Source organism: Chelmon rostratus, chromosome 15 (assembly GCF_017976325.1).
Source record: "Chelmon rostratus isolate fCheRos1 chromosome 15, fCheRos1.pri, whole genome shotgun sequence".
Taxonomy (NCBI): Eukaryota; Metazoa; Chordata; class Actinopteri; order Chaetodontiformes; family Chaetodontidae; genus Chelmon; species Chelmon rostratus.
The window spans coordinates 24,565,686-24,589,089 of NC_055672.1; the positions used below are offsets into that span (position 1 = coordinate 24,565,686).

A 23,404-nucleotide genomic window follows, 5' to 3' on the forward strand; every position below is an offset into this window, starting at 1 on the left:
ATTCACATGCATATTCTGCCTACACAAAACACATACACATCTCTGTCTGGACTTTTTCACTCTGAGGAGACGCACATGCATCGTGTGTCAGCAGAGGAAGGATTCTGGAACAAAAACAAACACAATGAGACACTTAGATCACTTGTTTTCACACACCAACATTTTCATTTTCAGCTCCTGATTCAGCTGTATTTATTAATCTCCTAAAACCAATAAACACTAATAACGCACAACCAGCCAACTATAACATCACTTCACCAAGTACTGAAATAATGACTCAAAATACTGTAGCTGTTGAGAGAACCAGATTCCTTCAAAATGAAACGCTGCATTTCAAACCTGTCCTGTCCTGGATTACCTTGTATATGTGTGATTTTACAGAAAGATGAGCAGACGAGCATTTAAACATGTATTTGTAACATGTGACCTATAGTTCAGTGTTTCTTTTTGTAAAGTCTTGGAGTGATTTGCTTTTTACGAAATAAAAAATGATGATTAGGAAATGCAATGTCCCTGCAGCATAGTCTAATTAATGTGGTCAAACACCTGTTAGCTATAGCCAAAATGTTATTTTATGACAGGCTTAAGAACCATAACAGTGTTTTATCACTGGTTTTATGTCTTTAAACCTAATGATTTGCAACATTTACACATTTTCACCATAAGTTGATTTGAGCTACCATTTGGATTTGTTTCTGTCCATCTCATGAAAATAAGTCCAATAGTCAGTCTCCTTTTAGCCCTGGTTTGGTTTCCACCAACCCCTGAGAAAAATATCCATTTAGTTACTAAATGCTCCACTATGTCCACCAGCTAGTAGCTAACAGTGTCTGTCTGGATAGATATATAATCAAATGTTTTCACATAATTATGTTTCCTTAGGCACATAATTAATTACATAACTAATTAATTACATGATGAATCAACTCATTGATTAAATAATTAGATCCTTAATTGTCACCGTAAAGTCACAAATTAAATGAGGCATTAAATATATATATGTTATATTTATTTGTTTATATTCATTATTTTTTACTTATTCACTTATTTATAGAGAGAGCGAGATAAAGAGAGACATTGAGACAGAGAGAGAGAGACATAGAGAGCGAGAGAGACAGAGAGAGAGACAGAGAGAGAGAAAATCTCGTACTCATAAGGTCAAAAAGACTTCCCTCTGTTGATGCTGGCAGCATCAGAACAGGAAGGCTGAGGTCAGACTGAAACCACACAGAGACATCTGTACACACACACACACACACATATACGACACAATGATTTGACCATAATATTTTATCTCTGTAACAATTCAATCCTCCACTATGAAGTCACAGTTAACATTTTTGCAATTTGGACGAAAAAGTAATATTTCCACAGCAGATTACATTTTGACAATAATTTCATACTTTGATGACATTTTATGTTCTGTTATACTACATGATTATGGAGCAAGATTTTGTTGAGTTACTTTAACAAATGAAGTTCTGACCTTGATATACTTCCAAACTAATTTTTCGACAAATTTTATAGATCCATAACAATGCAAGTGGTGAACATAATACTTTTGTTAACTTGTAGATTCTTAATATAAATGATAATCACTACAATATAGTTCCATTCCCATGCATGCAAGTAGCCACATGTAAACGTTACAGATTGTTTCCTTTGATATTTATTGTCTTTAGGCACAGAAGCAGACCTGGACAGATGCATGTCAGTCATCCTAAGCCTCATAATTTCTTAAAGTATTTCATAGAATATTGAACCCAAAATAGCAACACTTTCTTTTTAGAAAATGTAAGGAATAAAAACCTTCCTTCCATGTTAGGGCTAAAGTTGTGAAACAATGACAATGGAAGGACAGTCCAGTCAATTTATTTAAAAATTAATGTTTAAAGCCAGACTGTGTAACTTCTGACGAAGCAAATAATAATCTTCCTCTTACAAATTCAAAGTTAAATTCATAAGCACTCAGTAGTTTGCAAGAGGTGTTTTTCTGCTACAGCCTTACTTGGTCTGGTAATGTTACCAAAACTTTATACAGCTAATGCTGTGTGACAGCAACAACACTGGCATGCTGTGTACTGACTCAGTTTGCTGACTTGAATGATTCTTCTTTACTTGTGCTGCAGTTCCGCATGTTTTAGCATTTATATCAAGTATTGGCATCGTTTGCTGTTTACACACAGTCTTGCTTTAAAGCTAATGATTTCTCAATTTTTACTTCTTACTTACTTACTTCTTGCTAAAGTCTCAACTCCATGGTTACACTGTGATGAACAAAACACTGTAGAAGGTTGGCAGAAAATAAGATTTCGTATTCAAAATTTCCATGGCATGCACCAGTTTGATATGGAAGCCCATGAGGATGCTAATTTCCTTCATGCACTGATCAAAACAATTAGCCACCATGCACTTAGGATGTGTCTAGGTCAAGCAGCAACATCCAGGTTTGACAAATGAAGCCAATCCATAGTGACAACAACTGCAGTTCCTCGAGTGGCCACTTGAGGCTGGCTCAAAAAGCTCCATAGACCCAATAAAAAATGGTCCACTTTACAGCAGAAATAAACACTATGGTACAAAAAAAGATTTGGGCTGTACAGGTGGGAATCCTTTAGTAGTAAGCTGTGTTCCAAGCGGGATAATGAGGAAGAATAGAAGCGTGTCAATGTCATCCCGTCAGGGTTTATTTCTCTATAGGAACCTGCTCACGCTACACTATCACTTACATAACTCACTCATTCAAATTATATTAAAGCTTTAAGTTGCGCCTAATTATGGTCATTTTTTGATCATTTTGATCGACAGACACTAGGTTTCAGCAGCAGTTTTTGTTTGGCGCAGTCTATCAATATGGGTGGCTAAACCCATGGATTACATCACAGATACTACATCATGTTTTATATAGTCTGTGATCTAGTTGTGATGTGGTATCAGCTCAATCCAATTCAATTTTATTTATATAGCGCCAAATCACAACCGAAGTTGTCTCAGGACACTTTACATTTAGAGCAGGTACAGACCAAACTCTTTACAACAGTATCAGGACCACTTTCAGGCAGTGCTGGTTATACCGCCACACCCTCCATCAGGTGTTATGATTTTTTTTGTTTGTTCACGCCGGTGCCTGTACTGTAAATTAATTAAATACTAGTGATACTAGTGACAATATGGTTTCTAGCCACGCTACTGCTGCAACTCAAACATAGTTGATAATCCCTAAAGCACGAGTGGGTGATTTATTAACCATTAATAAAGCCATTGGTTACAACTAACTTTATAAAGGGTACCTTCTTAGAAAGTGGTACTAGTTAAATACAATTAATTACAAGTTCAACTGTGACCTCTTGATGCAAAAGGATCTTTTGTCAATCTCAAACTCCACCTCCAATTAGCTCCCATGTCTAGAAAGCAGAGAAATGTAAACAGGGCATTGAGAGTGTAAAAATAGACCTTGGATTCATGTTGAGCTCTCACATCGTGTCTGCTATATCAGAGCTCAGAATAAACACTTCAGAGAGTTTCAGTCCAATGCCATTGAATGATCATGATGTAAACGCAGCTGGGATAGACAACCAGCTCTCATCAGGGTCACTGCTACACTGAGGCTACACTTGTAGGCAGGTTAGTTGTGGTGGGTCTCTTGTGCATTTTCTACTCACTCTTATCTCAGTTCATCTAAAAATCAGTCTTGTCGTCATAATCCCACCACCCCGCAGCCTGGACTGAAATGGTTCCTCGTTGTTCCTTGGATTATATTAGCTGGTGTTCTTGTCACTCTCTTCGGTATTCTCTGTCTTTTGGCAATGCTCTTCCATGGCTATGACACAGCTGGGCTCCACACATTTGTCAGAGAGTCTCTCATTTTGTACAATTAAGGGTTTGCCAGTTTTTTCATCAGTCTGTGTGATTAAAATTGAGTTTTCCCTGGAAGCGTCGGTTTTTAGGTTGTTGAGTGTGCTGGTGTGTGTGAGCAGCATCACAGTTGGATGGCCATTGTTCTCATCGGTGGCGACTTCATGGGAATCGGTGGCTGGGTTGCCTGGGCTGGCATTGCCACGGCGACAGCAACAGCACAGTATCCTGGCAACAGGCCGCAATATGGCGCTGTACAGGCCACGGCGGGCACTTTCGCTTACAAAACAGTAGAGAGCAGGGTCAGCCACGCAATTCAGGCTGGTCAGCAACAACGACAAGTGGTAGTAGTTAAATATTCCTGGAAATAAGAAGACAGGCCACACGGTTAAGTGAAGCAAGTTTTCATCCTTAGTCACTGGATCACTTCTAGAAAAGAAACTGTACCTGCGATGAAGTTGCAGTCCCGCTCCAACAGGGTGCGCACTAGCAGAAAGATGTGGTAGGGAGAGAAGCAGACGAGAAAGATGAGGATCGTGCTAGTGACTAACTGCCTGACCCTCGTCTTCTGATCTGGCTGTGTCCCAGCGCTCCGACCCACGGCACGAAGGACACACAGGTAGCTGATCTGGAAAACATGCACGAAGATCACTGTCAGCATATCAAACTCAAATTGCAGATTCCTTTTAATCTCCCTCTCTCTTCTTCTCTGAATGCCTCTTTTTTTTACACAATTGAACTGAAAGGTTCAAATAAGGTAATTAATCAATTCATCACACAAGGCTGTAACTATTTCACTTTTTCTGATGTTTTTAATGTGTCCAAGTAAGAGTTTTGGTAAGGCATTAGGATATGGATTTCTGTGTTCAAATTATGGAATTCTGCATATCCCCTCTACCAAACAGCTGCAGATGTGGCCATAATTGGCACTTGTAATCGTTACTGAATTTCTTTTGATTTCCCAAGAGTCTCTGAAATCTGTCGCTTTAAGGACATCACCATTAGACAGTCTGACTGAGAGAGAGTGGAGAGTGAGACCACAGGCTGGGAGGAACAAACGCGTCTGCTGGTCCGGTGCATTTGTTACATATTACTTTTGCAATGAAAGCATGAAAATATTTCTGTGACACTACACTACTCTTGCAGCTCCCTTTACAGCAGCTAATGTAGAGAGGAATCATAAAGTCTGTGAACTGACTCAGTAATGTCTTTCAATAGTTTTAAACCTGGAATACAAACACACTGTATTAAAAGTTCTCCTCAAAGGCAATCCAATTTCACAGCTGATGTCAGCTTCCATCCATTATCAAAACCAACTTCAACTGCTTTTCAAAGACATCTCTGCCACTGGTTTGTCTGCCATCAGTGTGTTGGTATTGTTCCTACATCATAATTAATGTTGCTCCGGGACCATCATTACAACTGACAATGGGGAGCAGGTCATGGTGGATAAATAGGTGAAACATAGGCCTTTTAATTGGGAGACTGGAGTTCGTCCCCATGTGGAACATATTGTTGACTCTGTCACGATGTTAACCATGTGTTAGAAAGGCTGACTTCTCCCATCTGCATATTTTTCCAGTCTTTTTTCCAACTCACAAAGCTTTGACATCAAAACGGCATGGTTGGTCAGGTGCAATGATGGTCCTGGAGCAACATAATTGTAATGTTGTAGAAACAACTCCACCACAGTGATATCAGATAGTGCATCTCATCCATTTTCATAATCAGCCTCTTCTATGGCCTCTCTTGCCAGTAGCTTCTCTCAAAATCACAACTGAAGCATAATGTTAGTGATGTGTACATGTCCTTCAATAATACATATTTAATCTAAGTGCTGAATTTATATGCTCCTCTGAGTTTTCTTTTATATAATGCAGGGATGTTCAGAGCATTGCACTTTCACCCAGGTATCTGATTACAACCACCTGACTGTGGTCACTTAATTCACTGGTCACTTAGTCACTAGATTAAGTAACATTTAACTCACCGATAGAATGGCCAGTGGGAACATGAAGCCAATAGTGAAGCGGTAGTAGTTGATTGGATACTCCCATGGCTTCATGGGGTAGTGCTCGAAGCACACTGATTGGTTCTTGCGGTCTTGGCTCAGCTCTTTATGGCGGAAAAAAACCACACCCACAGCGATCTCTTTCAGCCAGATGATGGTGCTGACGAGCCACGCTGCATTCATAGACCGGAGAGAGGTGAACCTGGAGACAAAAAAAGAGATTAGGTCATTAGCATTAAACAAATTATAACCACCTTTTAATTTGATAAAACTGCATAATCACTGAGGACCAGTTGAAGGAACTTCAGGTAACAGTGGTGGTGACCTAGTTACCTGTGACCTAGTGCTTGCCAAATCAACATCACCTTAAAGGATGGACCACAGCCAGGTAGCGATCCAGACTGATACAGCACAGGAAACCAATGCTAATATAGATGTTCTCATAGAGCAGGAAGCCACACAGCTGACACAACCATTCCCTGTGACGCCAGTCATCATCCTGAAACAACAATGCACATGAAACTGGACTCTAGGTGGATGTACAAAACAGCAGGCAAGTGACATGTGGATAAAAGAGGAAACAGAACTATTGCCTCAATAAATCACAACTAAAGGTACAATTAGACTAACAGAACATTCAATGATTAAAATAAAATATGCATACAGTGTGACCAAATATAAATTGGTGTATAATAACTTTTAAGATATTCACAAGGCATGAAAATGCTGCATGTGGAATCTGATAACATGATAAGTGCATATGCAGTAATGTCATAACCAGCCTTTAATGTAATGCCAAAAACATGATGGCCACAGAATTACTTTTTGTATATAATGTAACAACTTTTACATTGTGTGATTGTTATTACATTCTGATTTTAGTGGCAAGTTTTAATGGAAAATGTGATATATATTTCAATAATAAAAACAGACAGCTTCCCTCCGGCCAACACCACTGGCTCTGGTGTTCCAGGTAAAGCAGGTGAGATACGGTTATAATTTGAAGTGAGTTTAATAGAATCATTAGAATTAGAATCAACAGTTTGCACTATCCAAACTTCTACATTCAAATCAAGCTACTGAAGTTGGAGCATTGTGGTCCTTTCTTGACAAGAAGAGGATAATTAGTTTACTAGGGAACCATTGTTCAGCATGAACAGAACATTTTTAAAAATACTCTACATGCTAAAAGAAAACAGGAAATTGCCATGTTAAAGAGCTATATTCAAACTTAATTAAGTTTTTTTGTATTTTACTGTAACAAAGAATTCTTATGTCATTATTATAAAGAAATCTGAAATGAAAGAATGACTAAATAGGAAAGAAGGCACTCAGCAAATCACATGACAAAATGAATGACAAAATAAATGCTTTGTTTTTAGTTTACCTGAAAGATGTACTGTAGCCAAAGTGGTAATGATGCCAGGTATAACAGATCAGACACGGTGAGGTTCATTAAATAAACTCCCAGCTCATTCTTCTGCTTCAGCTGCAGAGCAGCGTGGTATAAAGAGTACAGGTTGGAGGGAACACCAATCTAGAATCAAGATCATTAACTGTGATTACTTTGATTCTCTGACACCAGGCCGTTTTCTCAACACTGCCCTTTTCATTCATTTATTACTAAAGTACATGTACACATGCCTCCCCTCTGCACAGATAAGAATGGCACACTTTTTACAACATCTGCACATGGCAACTTTGCGTTTATATTATGGTTAGAAGTTATGGAGAGATCATGTTCATGGTAAATAATCAGTGGCAGGCTGCCATTAGCCAACCCATGAGTATGGGTATGGTCATGGGTCTGTAACAGAACACAAGCTCTTGTCTTCTGCATGAAAGTAGGATTCATCCACCACGCTGATCTCCACACCTCTTCACATAAAGGGCACACTTCTCACTGTTTCTAAGGTTTTGGCTCAGATTTGATGCCACAATCCCATCTATGCATGCACCCACTTAGTCTTCTCACACTCTGTACTCAGTGACTCAGTCACATAGAGATCCCAATGCGAACTAAGGAAAATCAAAACAGATTTTTTTTATTTTCCTTCAATTTGTATTTTTGTGAGCCAACAGATATCTACTTTCTGCTCGTAATGCTAAAATGTTTGGGTTCAGTATTTCCACAGACTGCGAGCCATTGGCCTGTACGATGGACAAATGTTTACTTGTCAGGGCAGAAAATAAATCTCTGTGGGTTGACAAAAACACCTTTGAGGATGCAACTGACTGGGGGATAAAACATAAAAAAACACTTTCCCCCCTTAGGTTTGAGTAGGGAACACTATATCACCAAATGACAGAGTAAAGTGATACAGCTGATCAGAGTGCTGAAGTCATAGATGGAGCTAGCTACGTCACCAGGCCATTACAGTTTTGACTCAGACAAACACATCAGAGTCGCAGGAAATTTCGATGTTCAGTTCACCTAACCAGCATGTCTTCAGATTGGGGGTGGAAATGGAGGCACACAGAGGAGGCCCCATAAGGCTAACAGGTTTAAACCCAGGACCTTTTTGCTGTGATGTGACACTGTGGCATGTCACACCTCATAAACTCTAACTGACTAGTCAGGAATACCACAGGGACCATTCTTGTCTACCAAACATGACCCCATCTGCATTAGCTATTACTTTTATAAAGTATTCAGACACCTCAGCAGTTCTGTTGTAGTGGTGATACTTACCAGCAGTACGAGGATATAAACACAGGAGAAAAGGTACTGGTGGATTTCATGGCTGATAGTGCAGTTAATCACGTCCTCCTCAGACATAGTGAACACCATCACCCCCACTCACAGTCACGCTTATCATGCACACACTCACATGAATGTTTTCAGACATGTTCACACATACAACTAACTATAATGTAACAACACACACAAATCACACACACAAATCTTTGTGTTGGTTGCAGCACTCAATGGCAATGGATTGAACGTGTCTCATCCGGTTGAGTATTTGTCTTCTCTGATTGGGTAGTCCACAGAATTTGGCCACTGTGGAACAAAGAAGAATTCAGCGTATTAGACATTTTACTGCATATTAGATATGATCCTGTCACTGCAATGCTACTTTGATATAATATGTGTGCAGTATGGTTCCTTTCAGAGTTCACATTTGACTGACAAAAAGTCTCAAAAGTCTAGAACCACCCAATCATCATAAAAGTAGCCAACATACAGTGGCACTAACCCTCTGACACCAAAACATCCACTGACTGGCCAGTTGTCATCCAATAATGCTGTAACACTTAATTCATCACTCACCTTCTTTCTGTCACTGTCAAAATAAATACCTGCAGATTGTAAAAATTTATTAAAAAGTTTATTTTATATTTTTGCACAACTGACTTATTGTGAAGTCTTTTGGTTTGTTTTGTCTTTTTGTTCTCGTTGAGCTGTGTGTCCTTTTTTAATGCAAGTACATTAAGTGTTTTAACAGGAGTCCAGTTCCTTGTATGTGCACACATACTTGGCCCAATAAACTGATTCTGATTCAGCTCTTGATTCAGCACTCATTCAGTAACCATGTCCACTCAATTCTGCTTTATTTTAACTTAATTTCATTTTGTCAGACTTTCACTGGTGATCATGTCCATGATGAAAATGTAGCACTGCCTGTCATTATAGAGTTACGCATGCATGCACGGCTATTAGCATGTTCAAAAGCAGTGATGTACAATTCATACTGTCCCTGAATGCACACACAGATGAGTCGGAGATACAATGAGAAATGGTTTTTGCTTTTCAGGATCACATTACCAAACAATAAATCTAAAAAAAAAAAATGCACCATTCAACTAACTGAGAACAAAAAGAAAATCCTATACAAGCCTCAAAGTCAACAATAAAATCAAAGTCAGGATGTTGTACCGACTGCTAGACCACATTACATTTACATTACATCTGAGGTCGGGACCCTCCAAGGGATCGCAGGGTAAATCTGAGGGGTCTCGAAATGATTAATGAGAAAATCTGTGTTGTTGAGTAGCAAAAAGACAATGGCTGCAATGCAAAAAATCTGCTGCTACAAGTGCTACATTTTGAACAGTTAGAGATTTTTTTATGGGCCAAGGACCAGTCCGAGCAGATGTGTAGAGTTTCTGCTGTCCTGATGTCTGTGGGGACAGCAAACAATCGTGACCACCCTCATAGTGAGGAGGTAACAAACTGATTCAGAGTAGCAGACCATATTGGACAGGCAGGGGGTATGTCCACACCATATTCACAGAACCAGTGTCTTGAATAAGATAAGATAAGATAAGATAAGATAAGATAAGATATTACATGCAGCAGGTAATGGCAGTTAATGGCAGCAAAAAAAATAGCAACAGAAATAGAGAAATACAAAATACAAAATAAAAGCTTATACAAATTGCACAACGGTGGATAAGGTGACTACAGCATTTCTGATATTGCACAATAATAAATAGATATATATGTCACAGTAGAATACCAGTATGTACTGATAGGTAGAGTACTCAATGAGAGTGACTATAGAAAGTAATTACTGCAAGGTAATACGTGTATAATAAATCATAAATCAGTGTAAAAGACAGTCTGAATATGATTCAGAACAGAATCAATCTGGACTGTCTGACGACCAACAACACAAGCCTACCATTACAAGCATTAACACAAACCCCAATGTACAGCATCAGGAGCAATTTGGGATTTAGTATCTAGAACACTTGTAGTGCTGCCATGGCCAGGAATCGAACCACCGACCTTCTGATGAGTGGACCACTCTACCGCCTGAGCCACAGTGGCCCAGAGCAGTGTAGTGTGGGGGGGGACCTGGGAAAAAGAGTTGCTGGGCTGCTGCATTCAGGATAAGTCGGTAATCAGAGGTTGGTAAAGCACGAAAAAACTATAATTTTGAGAAAAAAGGTCTAGTAAAGAGGGGGGGGGGCAACCTTTTCGGTAAAAAGAATATTTGACAAAACAATCCCAGCTCCACCTCTAAACGTATTTGGTGGGATACCTACATCAATCTTACAACAACCAAGCTTTACTGTACTTTACTGTACTTATGATGTTTTGGCATTTCTCTCCTCTTTAGGGTGGAGTAGTGGTGCAGCAAAAACATGCAGACAGAAAGTTATAGAGTAGAGTTTTACATCTGTTTCTGCTCATCCTCTGTGTGTTTTATCTCGCTAACATCAAACAACTGACACAGCACAATAAGTATTTGTTTTCAGTTACTTCTGTTGACACTGCTGGAATAAACCGTTGAGTGAAAATGAGCCATGTTTATGAATAGCATCGAAAGGCAGTGTTTCTTCTTTTCAGCAAACAGCAGCTCAAATGTAAGAATGGAGTAAGTCAATGAACAGTGAAGGCTCTGAGTATAGCCTCCACTATATTTCTTTGCTTTGGCATCCCGAAACTTTAGAATGGCTCCATAATAGTATACTATAAAACAATTTAGAGCCACTTTAACACAACTCACTTAAACCACAAGCATCATCTCTCGTTCTCTCACCCAGCCTGCCCTTCAGTGTGACTCTCTCTCTCTCTCTCTCTCTTTCTCTCTCTCTCTCTCTCCCTACCTCTCTCTGGTCCTTCAAAATGAAACAGTCACATTAAGGCACTGTTGGATACACTGTAATATTCATTACAACCACTACGAACCAAATTTTTTAAACCTCACTCTTTAACAAGGTCACTGCAATAAATTAGTATTTATGTTTGCTTGTTTATGTTACAAACAAAGACTGTGACATTTCCTCTTTTGTAGAAAAATATATTTGCCCTGCACAGCTTCACTTGTTGACCCTGCTACACAGGAATGAAATGGGTGGTAAGTACACAATCTGACCATAATTTGTGCCAGAGTAATGTAACCAGATGTTGGATGCAGATGTAGATAGATCTAGTGAGCAAAATGTGCAAGTACATCCAGATCAGCTCAGCTCTATAACATACAGAATTATACTGAGATGATGACATGCAACCACTGCCAACATAACACCAGTCATCTAGTACCAGCTATAACACGCACACACCTTGTACCTTGTACAATCTGTTCAAGTCACAGATGGATGAGATATTGGAGATGACAAGGCAGAAGGACTGAAATCAGTCCAGGGAGACTGTCACAGGAGGCAGGGAAACAGAAAACTGGTGAAACACCACCACAGCAGACTGCTGCAACTCAGCAGGATGAGGAGATGGCTGCAGGAACTGCCAACGGCTGCAGCTCTGGCACAGTGGCTCACTGGAGGACAGGAACAGGGGACTACTGCAGCTCCTGGGAACCAGTAGCAGATCTCAGCCGGACTGCTGACTGGAAACCAGGAGCAGATGTTGACCATGCGCCAACTGAGAAGCAGGAGCAGGTGTCAGCCAGCCTGCCAATTAGAAACCCGGAGCAGATGTCAGCTGGACCACAGACTACAAACCAGGAGCAGGTCTTGTCCTGGCCACCAGCCATGAAGCAGGTGCAGGCGTCAGCCGGGCTACCAACAGCAAACCAGCAGCAAATGTCAGCCACGACACAGACGGAACCAGATACAGCTGTATGCCAGACCGCCTGCAGGGAACCAGGAACGGTTGTTGGCTGGGATGCCAACAGGGACATGGTGTCAGCCAACCCACAAGTTATAGAGATGTCAGCCAACTCTGACTCAGAAATAAGAAAGATGCCAGCTGGGGTACCTCCAAGGCTGGGCAGTATTCAGGATGAGGAGCTGGGTTGTGGTGAGGATGAGGAGCTGGGCAGCTGAGAGGCACAAAGGTGGTGGGCACCACACTTCTTTCTGGAATCAGAAGGTGGCTCCAGGGCAGGATCAGGCAGAGAACTGTCTGGTTTCATGCTAGCGACTGGTTAATAGGCTAGAGTCTAGCAGCCTGGGTGCAGTCCAGCTTTAGAGCTAGGTCCAGCAGAGAAGAGACCAGAAAGCTAGACAACAGGGATAAGAGGGAGCCTTGCTCTCTTGTGTCGGCCATTCTGATAGCCGAGAAAGGAGACTCCTGGGAATCGTCACAGGAGGAATCCAGCAGGAAGCTAGCCAACTCAGAAACAGGAACTGGCAGGAGGCTAGCAGCCCAGTGGTTAGCCGATACAGATGTGTAAGTGGGGGTGCAGAGAAGCCAGGGATTGGACTGAAATGCACGACTCGAGACAGACAGGCAAAAGAAAAAAAAACTGAGGAAGCATGAATGCAGTTCCGACTACTCAGTTGAACTACAAAATCTAAACTAAAAACTACAAAAACTAAACTAAAACCGACAAAAACTAAACTAAAAACAAGCAAGAATAGCATACAGGCAGGAATACAGATAAGCAACTAAAGCATCTGAGGCATCCATGTTTGTCTGGTTTTCAGGCTCTTCCATATTATTAAGTGCCCAGTAGGCAGCAGGATATATCTGAGCATCATAATTGTGACTTGGATGTTGGCATGAATGCAATTTAGAAGTCAAAAAAAAAAAACAAAAAAAAAACAGAAATGCTGATTCTGGAAAGATGTTTTTTGCATTTTGTGTGTTGTGTTTTTTTGTTTTTTTTTGTGGGTGAACCACCCCTTTGAGATCAGAGCAATAACACACAATACACTAATACACATGACAGGAAGCGTGACATTGGCAGTGGTGTGCTGACAACACCAGTGTACTTCTGACACCATGTAAACAGCATACTGAGTTTTCTACCTGTGAGGGATCAGTGACTGCAGATGCATCATCCTTCACAGAAACCCGGAGTGTACTGCAATTAAATAAGTGAAAACAGCCCCATACTATTGACCTTTTGCAGGAGAATAATAACTCTAGTGGATCTCACTTGATATTTACAGTGTAAGGTCTGCTTGACAGCTAACAAAGAAAAAGAACAACTTGGAAATTCTGAGCAGCATTTAGTGAACTGTTTACACATTGTCAACACAAAAAAAAAAACCCATCCATCCTTGTCTCTTTCTAACATCCCATACCATACTTTGAAGAATTCCAACATCTATCTTGATGCCTTCAAGGTACCGGTGCTATAGGAAGTCCAATTCATTACATCTCCCCCTCAAAGATATATTTTTAGAATAGCAACAAACTCTTTTTTCTCTCTCTTTCTCTTCTTTCTTCTCTCTTTTCTCTTATAAACTGAGAAATTGGGAACATTACTAATGGTAATAAAGAACTTTTCTCTGTCTCTTTGACAGTCTTTACATGTGACTGCCCTTGGTTACTTCATATTTCACCTTTAACAGTTTATATTACCTCACTAACTTCTGAAACAGTTCTCACAGTATATTCATAACCCAACTTCAACACTTAGCCAGTAATTATTTTATTTTGTGAACATTTTTTTGTTTTTTGTTTTTTCACTTTTTTTGTTTTTTTTCACAAGCCAAGGAGGTGGTTTACTCACTTGACCGGAGTGAATGACAGTAGATGTCCCCCGTGAGCATATAGCAGCTGATCCAGCCAAAGAGTCTGCCTTTCTGAGATCATTGTTTCAGTCCCAGAATTCGCAGACACCTCTGCAGTAACCTGCTCCTTAGATGTATGTGAATGTTACGGTACTGTGGGTTTCGTCTGTACTGTCTCCCTTGAGCTGTGTTTAATGACAAAAGCTCTAGGAGAGGACTGCCTCCTCTGACAATGTCTGATGCTGTCCATTGTTTTTTAAAGCCCAGTTTCATGGGAACATTGTCTCCTGGGCTCAGTTCATCTTCACAGACATGGGTAGGTGTAGGGTCTCTAAGTACTTGGAGCAGTAGCCTCACAATACCAGATAGGACTGCCTCTTGTACTCACACAGATATATGCCAACTGTTTGCCATGCCCTGGAAGGTAATGCAATTGGAATGTGTGAATCTTTCCTCTGTGTGCTTTTGTTCTCTCTGCAAAACTTGCACATACTTATTGGCCACCACACTGACTGGTTGGCTCACTCCCTGCATTTCACTCAGCCTTGGTGACCATTGTGAACCCTTTCTTCAATTGGTGTCCTCACAGAGGTGGGAATCACAATGTGGTTTCCCCTGACTACCAAATGAATAACCACTGTCAACTCTCATCTTGAAGAAGTTCCCGACTGTTTCAGTTATTCTCCTGTCACAAGCTGGACAACCTGACTGGATGAACTGCCTCACTACCTGGAGCTGGTGGTCTGTGGCTGTGTAGTCTCTGAACTTGCATGCTCTGTGTTGTAGCTGGGACGTGCAGCAATGTCATTGCTGGACACCTCATCCCTAAAACTCCCCGAAGAGAGCATCTGCTACTGTTAATGTCTTTCCTGGTGCATGCAGCCTCTGCATTTAAGCTAGGAGTCTCATCAAAAGCCTCTGGCACCTTATCCGGATGGTCAAGGTTTGGGTACTGGGTTCATTAAGGTTACCAGAGGCTTGTCATTAGTAATCTGTCAGGGCTCATAGAGGAGGTGGACTCACCAAGCAGTCTCGACACAAATGAGGAGTTTAAGAGGATTTAATGTCTCTTTAGACAATGACAGTACATCCGACAAACCAAGGTATCCAATGGCAAAGGCAGAGAGAATAGACAAAATCCAAAAAGGGTCACAAAGAACACTGAAATCACTAGAAAACACTGGATAAGAACACACACAGGATGAAGATTATCTGGCAAGAGCTTTCTCTTGGCTAGGCTACGTTTCAACTTACACATAGTTGGTACAACCCATTGCTGGCTTCTCCGGCCTTGAGTTTCCTGGAGCAGTAGGCCACAGGTTTTCAGTCATCACCATGCTATTGCTGCAGGGCATCAGCCGACACCACAGTGGGCCTGGTAGTATCATAGAAGGGGAGTACAGGTGTAGATGCTAAGGCAGACTTCAGTCTCTCAAAGATGGTCTCCTGTGTACGTCCCCACAGCTGTCAAACCTTCACCTTCAGCAGCTTGTAGAGTGTCCTGATGTAAAGAACTCTGGGAATATGGGATGCACACCCAGACCCAGAGGAGACCACTGGCCATGTGCCATGTCCTGCCTTGGACCACTCCCAAACCATTTTGGAATGAGTCTGTCAGGCTTTTTTAAGAGGGAGGGGTGCATTTCCATTGTTGAGACTTATAGCCCTTTTATCCAGGCTTACTACCTCACTGACTTTCCCCAGATAATGAAACTGTCCCATATTCTCTGTGACTTCAACCAGTATTTTGGAATGACACACTCATGCACTTTAACATGAAAACTTAAAAGCATAGTGCTGGTGCCACAGCTACCACAGGTCTGTGCATTCTCAGGGATGCTTGTTACTTCTAATGCAGTGTTTTATTTTACTGTGTTGCTTCCTTTTCCATCTCCCATCAATAATATTAGCCACCTGCAGCCTTAGTGGGTTGGGCTGGAGGCTAATTTGTTGTTCACTACCAGTCTTCCTCACCTGGTAACTGCCTCCTTTGCATGCCCTCTCATGTATTAGGAATGAAGTTGTCATCCAATTTCTTCAAAATGGCATTGTAGACTTTCTCATACTAGTCTTTAAACTCTGTTGAATATCTTTTTTTAGATATATGGCATATATTAGCGGGCAGCAGCTGGATTTCCCTGTCATCTCTGTTTAACTTGGTAGCTATCCTGAAGTGTAAAGTAATTCAGTCTCATTACTTTACACTTTAGGAGTTTATTTCAGATAATTGGAAGGTGGTTAAACTTTGTTTGTCTGTGTAGGTGTGTGTGCATGTGTGTGTTGTATGTACACAGTAGGGGGTGTATCTTTCTTCTACAAACAGTTTTACGAAGATAAATTTGAAAATTACTGATGTTATCACATAAATATACCAGTACATCAATGCTTTAAAAGGTTTTGAGATCTCCAAACTGGTTTTCTTTGGAACTTCACATTGATTACAGTCATTGACCTAAACCATGACAACTACATGCATGATGTTAGGCCACTGCTCAACAGAATTCTAAGGAAAAGAAACAGAAAATCAGATGTAGCTAGCAGATGTCGACAGTGTTTACTGGTCCGGATCAATGATATAAGCTGATATTGCTTCCCTGACTCTCATTCTTGTACTTCTGACACCATGTAAAGATCGCTCCAGAGGTGGTTTTGTCTTTCTGGCTGTTTAATGACAACTCGTCAACTCAACAGCACAGTAGGTACACTATGATCGAATGCCCCCCACATCTCCTTGTCTTCCTGTGTATTACCCTTGATTACCGTATATGACACAATACATGCGCAGTCGCATCTATGACCATATATGACGGTGGGAATCTTCAAGAAGTTCAAACCAAGTTGTCAAAGAAGACATAAACAAGCAGTCCGAGATTTAATGCAGGTGCATTAGTGAGGTAAGCAGCCTGAGAGATGGAAGGTTTCCAACCTATCTGGTCCCCTTGGACCTCGTTGACTAAATCTGCAAACACCACTGTTGTGCAACCTTCACAGGTACATCGGACATACAGTCCTGGCAGTGCAATTCTGATTTTCTGCATCTTGAGAGCCAAATCCCCATAGCAAATGTGCCAAGGTAGCATGTCTATTAAAGATGAGGGAACAGAGACAAGAGTAGAATGGCCAGCAATCAATGGCTTGTCAGCAAAAATGCCACTGAAGTCCTAATGTCTTAAGGCCACTATGATACAGCTATGATTTAACCCTACCAAACAAGACAGTGCAAGCCACTGTGCACATTGATAATGTTGTTCTCCATCATCTCAACGTTGACAGACATGACTTGGAGATTATGGATGCATTCCGAGGTCACAACCTCACAAATGATGACAATTGGTTCAGTTCAGTCTCAAACCATCTGGACTTCTGCCACATTTCCTAGTTATGCAGGTTGTCATCATTGATTGCCCTCGGGCTTCTTCCTAGCACCTCCTCCACACTTGCTTGTATTGTATAGTTATAGTTGTTTATTGAAGGATTATTGTCTCACCTTCACCATAAATTTAGCTGAGGCCGGACAATGGGCTCCTAGTTTCCTTCAGCCACTTGTATAGCAGCATCTGATAAACCATTACCACAAGAGAAGGAAGAAAAATGTCTTCGTGCAAGGGATAAACCCCCCTTGCCTTAAAGGGTGAAGCCTGCACTCATAAAGTAGAATTTGGAGTTACAATACATAACTTATGTTACGACAACAAGTAATTAGTTAATCAGGTACACTATTGTTTACAGCTTGCATTAGCTTTTGCAATTTTGTGATTTTGGTTTTGGACAGATGATAAAAAAGACATCAACCATCAAAATCTTTGTATAGTAAGTATCTCTCTTACTCGGGCACATGCAGACATGTGGACACATCAGAAGAGTGACAAATATGCTGTGCTTAGTTATGGTTGCTAAGCTATTATTGGCCACAGGGGGCAGCAATAAGCCCATTCCAGCCACACTCCATTAATAGAACTTGGACAACGCATCTCAAAAGAGCATCACAGAGAAGACTTCCCAAACTTTTTAATGTAATCAGTCTGGCACTGGCAATAGGAAATTTTTTCCTTTCCCTTTTTGTTCAATTCTAAGCTACTTAAGTGATTCCATCATATGCTACTCATTTAATGCACATGCTGAACGTGTATCATCCACGGCTTCAGCTGCCATCATGCCAAACTATGCAGCTCCAGTTTTCCCAGTAAACAAACCTCTAACTGAACATTGATAACCTTAATCGTAATCAATCTCCCAGACACCAGGAACAATGAGTTAACAAAATACCCTGTGATCAATACCTTAACTTATTTCCTTAAGGCAGCTAGAATGCCATTGCTGCTCTGTGATCAGTTACCCAGGTACTGGCAGCAGTAGCCATAGCAACAGCAGCAAGTTGTAAATCAGGAGCTAATGAGGGTCCTGACACTGCTACAGGGACCATACTGGTACCACAGCTGTTGTCTAACTCTTTCCCATGACTTAAATAATCTTCATCCCTAACTATTAACACCTTAATTGCCTTTACCTTCATCATCATCATCCATCATAACCAAATATCTCCACCACTATCATCCATGATTATCCTCAGCGTCATTATATAATCGTCTATTAGAATATCGATGCAACATAATCTACTAAACACGTTCTGATCCCACAGTGACAGACATATAAACTCTTTCAGATCACAGAATGTTTGTGTGTCACTCTCCAAAATCGTCACTTTTCACTTGCTTACTCCAACTTGGAAACTTGAAAGCAAACCACACACTCAGTGTTTGTTTTAGTCCACCAGACAGCAACAATTATGCCTACAGTTCTGGAATGAGAAGTTTTATAAAAACACCGGCTGATGTGAATTTAGGCTTTGGTCCCATGCAGTGGCACAGTTGTGAGCTTATCAAGATAAGATAAGATAAGATAAGATAAGATAAGATAAGATAAGATAAGATAAGATAAGACTTTATTTAACTTTATTAATCCCCAGCTGGGGAAATTCAGTATTCATGACCCCAACCTAGAATCAGAAGACTTTATTGATCCCCAAGAGGAAATTAGGTCTGATGCAGTTGCTTCCATTGTAAAACATGTAAATAAAACAGAAAAATGAAATAAGAAATATCTGTTTCATTTAATTGTCCTACAGTGGGAGCAACTGCAACTCCCATTGCAGAACAAGTAAATAATAAAAAAAATGTTCTAAGGCTGATAGCATTAGCACAGTATCAGTTTAGATCATGTAAAAATATGTGTAATTCTAACTACAAATTTGACTTTCAGGATGATTATATCTTAATCACCCCTTTTCATTATAATCATCTCATAATCCTTCATGACCAAAATAAAATTATTTTCTAAGTGTGAGATGTAACCAATGTGAAAATAAATCAACAGCTGTATGGTTTCCTCCCTCTTCCCCTCAAGGGAAATCATCTTTGCTTTGTCCAGCCACTTGTTTTTGATTTACAGTCTGCTTGTACTCCATTGTACTGCTCATCCATCAATCAAGAAACACAAGTTCAACATAAATGTTGAACTTGTGTTTGTGGGTGATAAGTACTCTGCTGGTCTGTCCCACTGCATCCACACATGTGGAGATGATCCATTCTTAATCAGGCATTTAAAGAGTCAAACCACATAGTATGTCTAAATTCCTTTACTGTAAAGGTAATCAACTGAAATGGTGTTTTTCCTCCTGATGTTGTATCCCACAGAGATCAGACTTTAAAGACGTGCTACATTATCATCTATCTCCACAAACCCTTTTCATTCTGTTGTTTGATAAATGATTTCAAATAGCAGTGCTTGGCCATTGCAGCCAGATGACTGCCTCTGAGGCTGCTGAAACCGTCACTCTGAATAACATCAGTCTATTACTGTTTGCCTTTTTGATGTACAAAGTCAGTGTTTGCTCTTTGCAGATTTTTTTCTGATACAAGCTACCATGGCATCAAACTAGTGTGGAATTCAGCATCAAAAATAGCTGTTGGTGTTTTTTGAGGCTGAATTCCACCCTGTTGGCTTCAGAGTATGTTCTTTGTTTTTCCATTCCATCAGTGTTTAAAATCAGAGGTCCTTACCATTTGTGTGTTGAAAGGCCCTTGCCATTTAAATTTCAGTTGAAAATACAATATAGTGGTCAATAAAGTAGTCCACAGTCACAAACACATCTGCAATTAATGAAATGCCCACAGATTGACAGTCTGAGAAACACCACCAAAGCCCTGCAATTAGCATAGCTACAATAGCCTCAACATAGCAGTTACAGGTCGAACGCAAAAGTATTTCAAAAGTAGTAAGTTTAGAGAATAGTGGTCAAATTCAACAGTTCTCATTACTGTCTAAAATCAGAGCAGACAATGTGGAGTTACAATTGGATCAAAAATAACAACCTCTGATGGTGAGTACAGTCAGCTTTAATAAGATATGTCCTTGCCGGTATTCAGTAGGTGACGTTTTGCCAGACCCTCTACAGCTTTTTGTTTTCATCTTTTCTGCTAATTATTGTGTTTTGTTTTGTTTTTTTGCATTTTCCCACAGAACATCTGCCCACAAAACAGTAGTGAGACACTTTTTCTTTCTTTCTATCCAAGATGCAATTATGGCATTGTGTTAACTGTTTGCACTCAAAAGATGAGCTATATATAATTAGGATAGTCAAGCAGCGACATTCTGTCAAATAATTAACTGGAAAGCTCCATAGAGTTGAGTCCTGTGGTGCAAGAAGAGCTTAGTTCTTCAACCTAAGTACTGTTGTAAGTCACAATATCACAGTGTAAAAATATTCTGTTACAGATCAAAATTCAAAATTCTACTTAACCAAAAGTACATAAGTATGACCAGTAAAGCAAAAAGCTTGATTAAATGTACTTGTGTCATTTTCTGTGGGCTTGTTTCGACAAGTGACCCCATTCACCTGAATACAGTCCTACAGATCAAACAGATCTTCAGGGTTCGTTTCATTCGATTCAATGGTTTGAAAAATGCAAGTGGAACTCTGTTCACCTCCACAGTCTCAAAACTACAACCATCAAACATCATGGCTGGACACCAAGTGCGAGTTCATTCTTAGCATGTACTGTGGTGAAGTGACCCTTAAGATATGGTCCAGTCATCCATTCACTTAATCATCAGCCAGTTACTTGTCTTCTGAGAGTAATCATAAGCTAAAACAGCATGTTTCTGTTCAGCAACACATCAGTCGGTCCTGTGAGGTCTGAAACGAGCTGCTGAGGTGAAGCCGCAGTCATCAGTCATCTCTAACCCGGAGCCCAACTTCCTGTGAGCAGAGCAGCACTAACACTCCCAAATCAACACAATACAACGATTAACAAATGCATGTGTCTGTGAAGAGAAGCTTAGCTATTCTTATGTGCAGTAACATCCCATCATGTTCCTGTGATATTCCTTCTAGAACTGTGCTTTGCCTGAGATCAGCAGCAGCTTGTTTCCAGCTGTCTATCACATTGTTATAGAAGCATGTCTGTAAAGTTTGATATAGAAAAGGACAGAAGACCGATGAGGCACATGCTGTGCTGCTCACTTCCTCACCAGCAACAGTGACTCTGAGGGAGGATCACACACACACACACACACACACACAGAGAGAGAGAGAGAGAGAGAGAGAGAGTCCATCAGCCTGATAACTAATAATGAGAAGAGGCGTTTGAGCCGCAGCCGCGTGCTGCAGCTTCACTCACTGCTTAACATCACTGATGAACTGCTGTGAGGAGCTTCTGCAGGCATCAGGAGCATTTCACTCCTCAAAATAAACAAATGATCACTTCTTCGTTTCATGCGCTCAGTAATGTTCCGTACTGAACTGGGATCAGCTGGTCTGTCACTCCAACTACAACAACCAAATGTCGAAGACTACCGCTGATGACAAATATATCATTCAGCTCCACAAACAGCAGTGAATACAGCTGACATAACTCTGTGAGAGGCAGCGACACACACACCAGCTCTACTGTGGGAAGTTCAGGCAGTTATTTACAGATTGAAATGAATTTAATACGCTGCTTACCGAACCTCTCCGGTCTGAAGCTCTGCATCAGTCTGACCACCAGCTCCGTCCACCTTCCCTCTGTGTGTCTGTGTGTCTGTGTGTGCGTGTCTCCATCACACACGCGCGTGGTTTGTCTCTTCCTTAAGCACGCACTCTGCCTACACACACACACACACCGCAAATGCCAAATATGTGTCAAATGGAAACCGAAGCATCATGTGGGTAGGCAGTATAGACCTTGTATGTCTCAAGAAATATGAAACGTTTCTATATATTTTGACTATTCTACACACTAAACACACTAAAATATATACTGAAAACTAAATGTGCAAAATATCCTAACATCACTATCACACTAATATGTGTATGTGTGTGTGTGTGTGTGTGTGAGAGAGAGAGAGAGAGAGAGAGAGAGAGAGACCTTTTTCATGAACTTCTTAAAGCTGTATTCATTGATATTGTTTGGTGGCTTGAGGCAGGACAACATAATGTGACCTTTTCAAGTCGTTGCTGTACGGTGAACAGTTGTCTATTTGCACATCCAGCAGACACAGGGTAACGTTAGGTTCATTCTGAGTCAGATGTCTGTCCACCTGACGAATGTAAGACCAATACTCACTAATATGCCCTCTCTGTTAGGATGCCTGTGCCTCCTCCTCCTCCCTTTCCTTGTGTTTGCCTGTGGTTTTACTCTGTCCCTTTGTGTCATGTTGGTCTTCTCCTTGTGTCTGTCCTTGTGTGTATGTGTGTATGTGTGTGTGTGTGTGTGTGTGTGTGTCTGGACTGGGCAGTTCCTCCACGATCATGGCCCATTCTCCTTTAAGCTCTGTTTTGGTCCCTACCAACTCCTGAGAAATATACCTGGCTTTTTCTGCTAAATGGTCCACTAAGTTCACAAGCTAGTCGCTAACATTGTCCGGTTGCTTTTTAGTCCTGGGCATTTATCGTTAGACAGCTAGCTGTGACCAGTGAGGCCGAGGACAGCGCTGAGACTTGACCGAAACAGTAAAGTTGTGCCCCACAAAATCAAACAATTAGCCGTTAAAGACCTCTGATTAGTGCAGCTTTATATCCAGCTGTGTACAGACAAATATTAATCCTACTTTCACAGAGACGATGATGTTCAGTTTTGGTAAACTGTTAAAGCTGCATTTGTTGAATTGCGCTGTGTAATACTC

General features: G+C 40.7%; 1 protein-coding gene across 1 annotated transcript; it reads right to left on the reverse strand.

Annotated features, from left to right (window-relative positions):
* Nucleotides 1-1,065: 1,065 nt before the first annotated feature.
* On the reverse strand, nucleotides 1,066-22,317 carry LOC121618271 (ovarian cancer G-protein coupled receptor 1). Its single transcript, XM_041953671.1, has 7 exons — nucleotides 22,245-22,317; nucleotides 8,559-8,870; nucleotides 7,254-7,403; nucleotides 6,232-6,365; nucleotides 5,846-6,068; nucleotides 4,303-4,483; nucleotides 1,066-4,216 (listed from the first exon to the last, which is right to left on the reverse strand). Exons 2-7 carry the CDS (start codon nucleotides 8,655-8,657, stop codon nucleotides 3,759-3,761), a joined length of 1,245 nt encoding a protein of 414 aa, XP_041809605.1. The 5' UTR covers nucleotides 8,658-8,870; nucleotides 22,245-22,317; the 3' UTR covers nucleotides 1,066-3,758.
* Nucleotides 22,318-23,404: the final 1,087 nt, after the last annotated feature.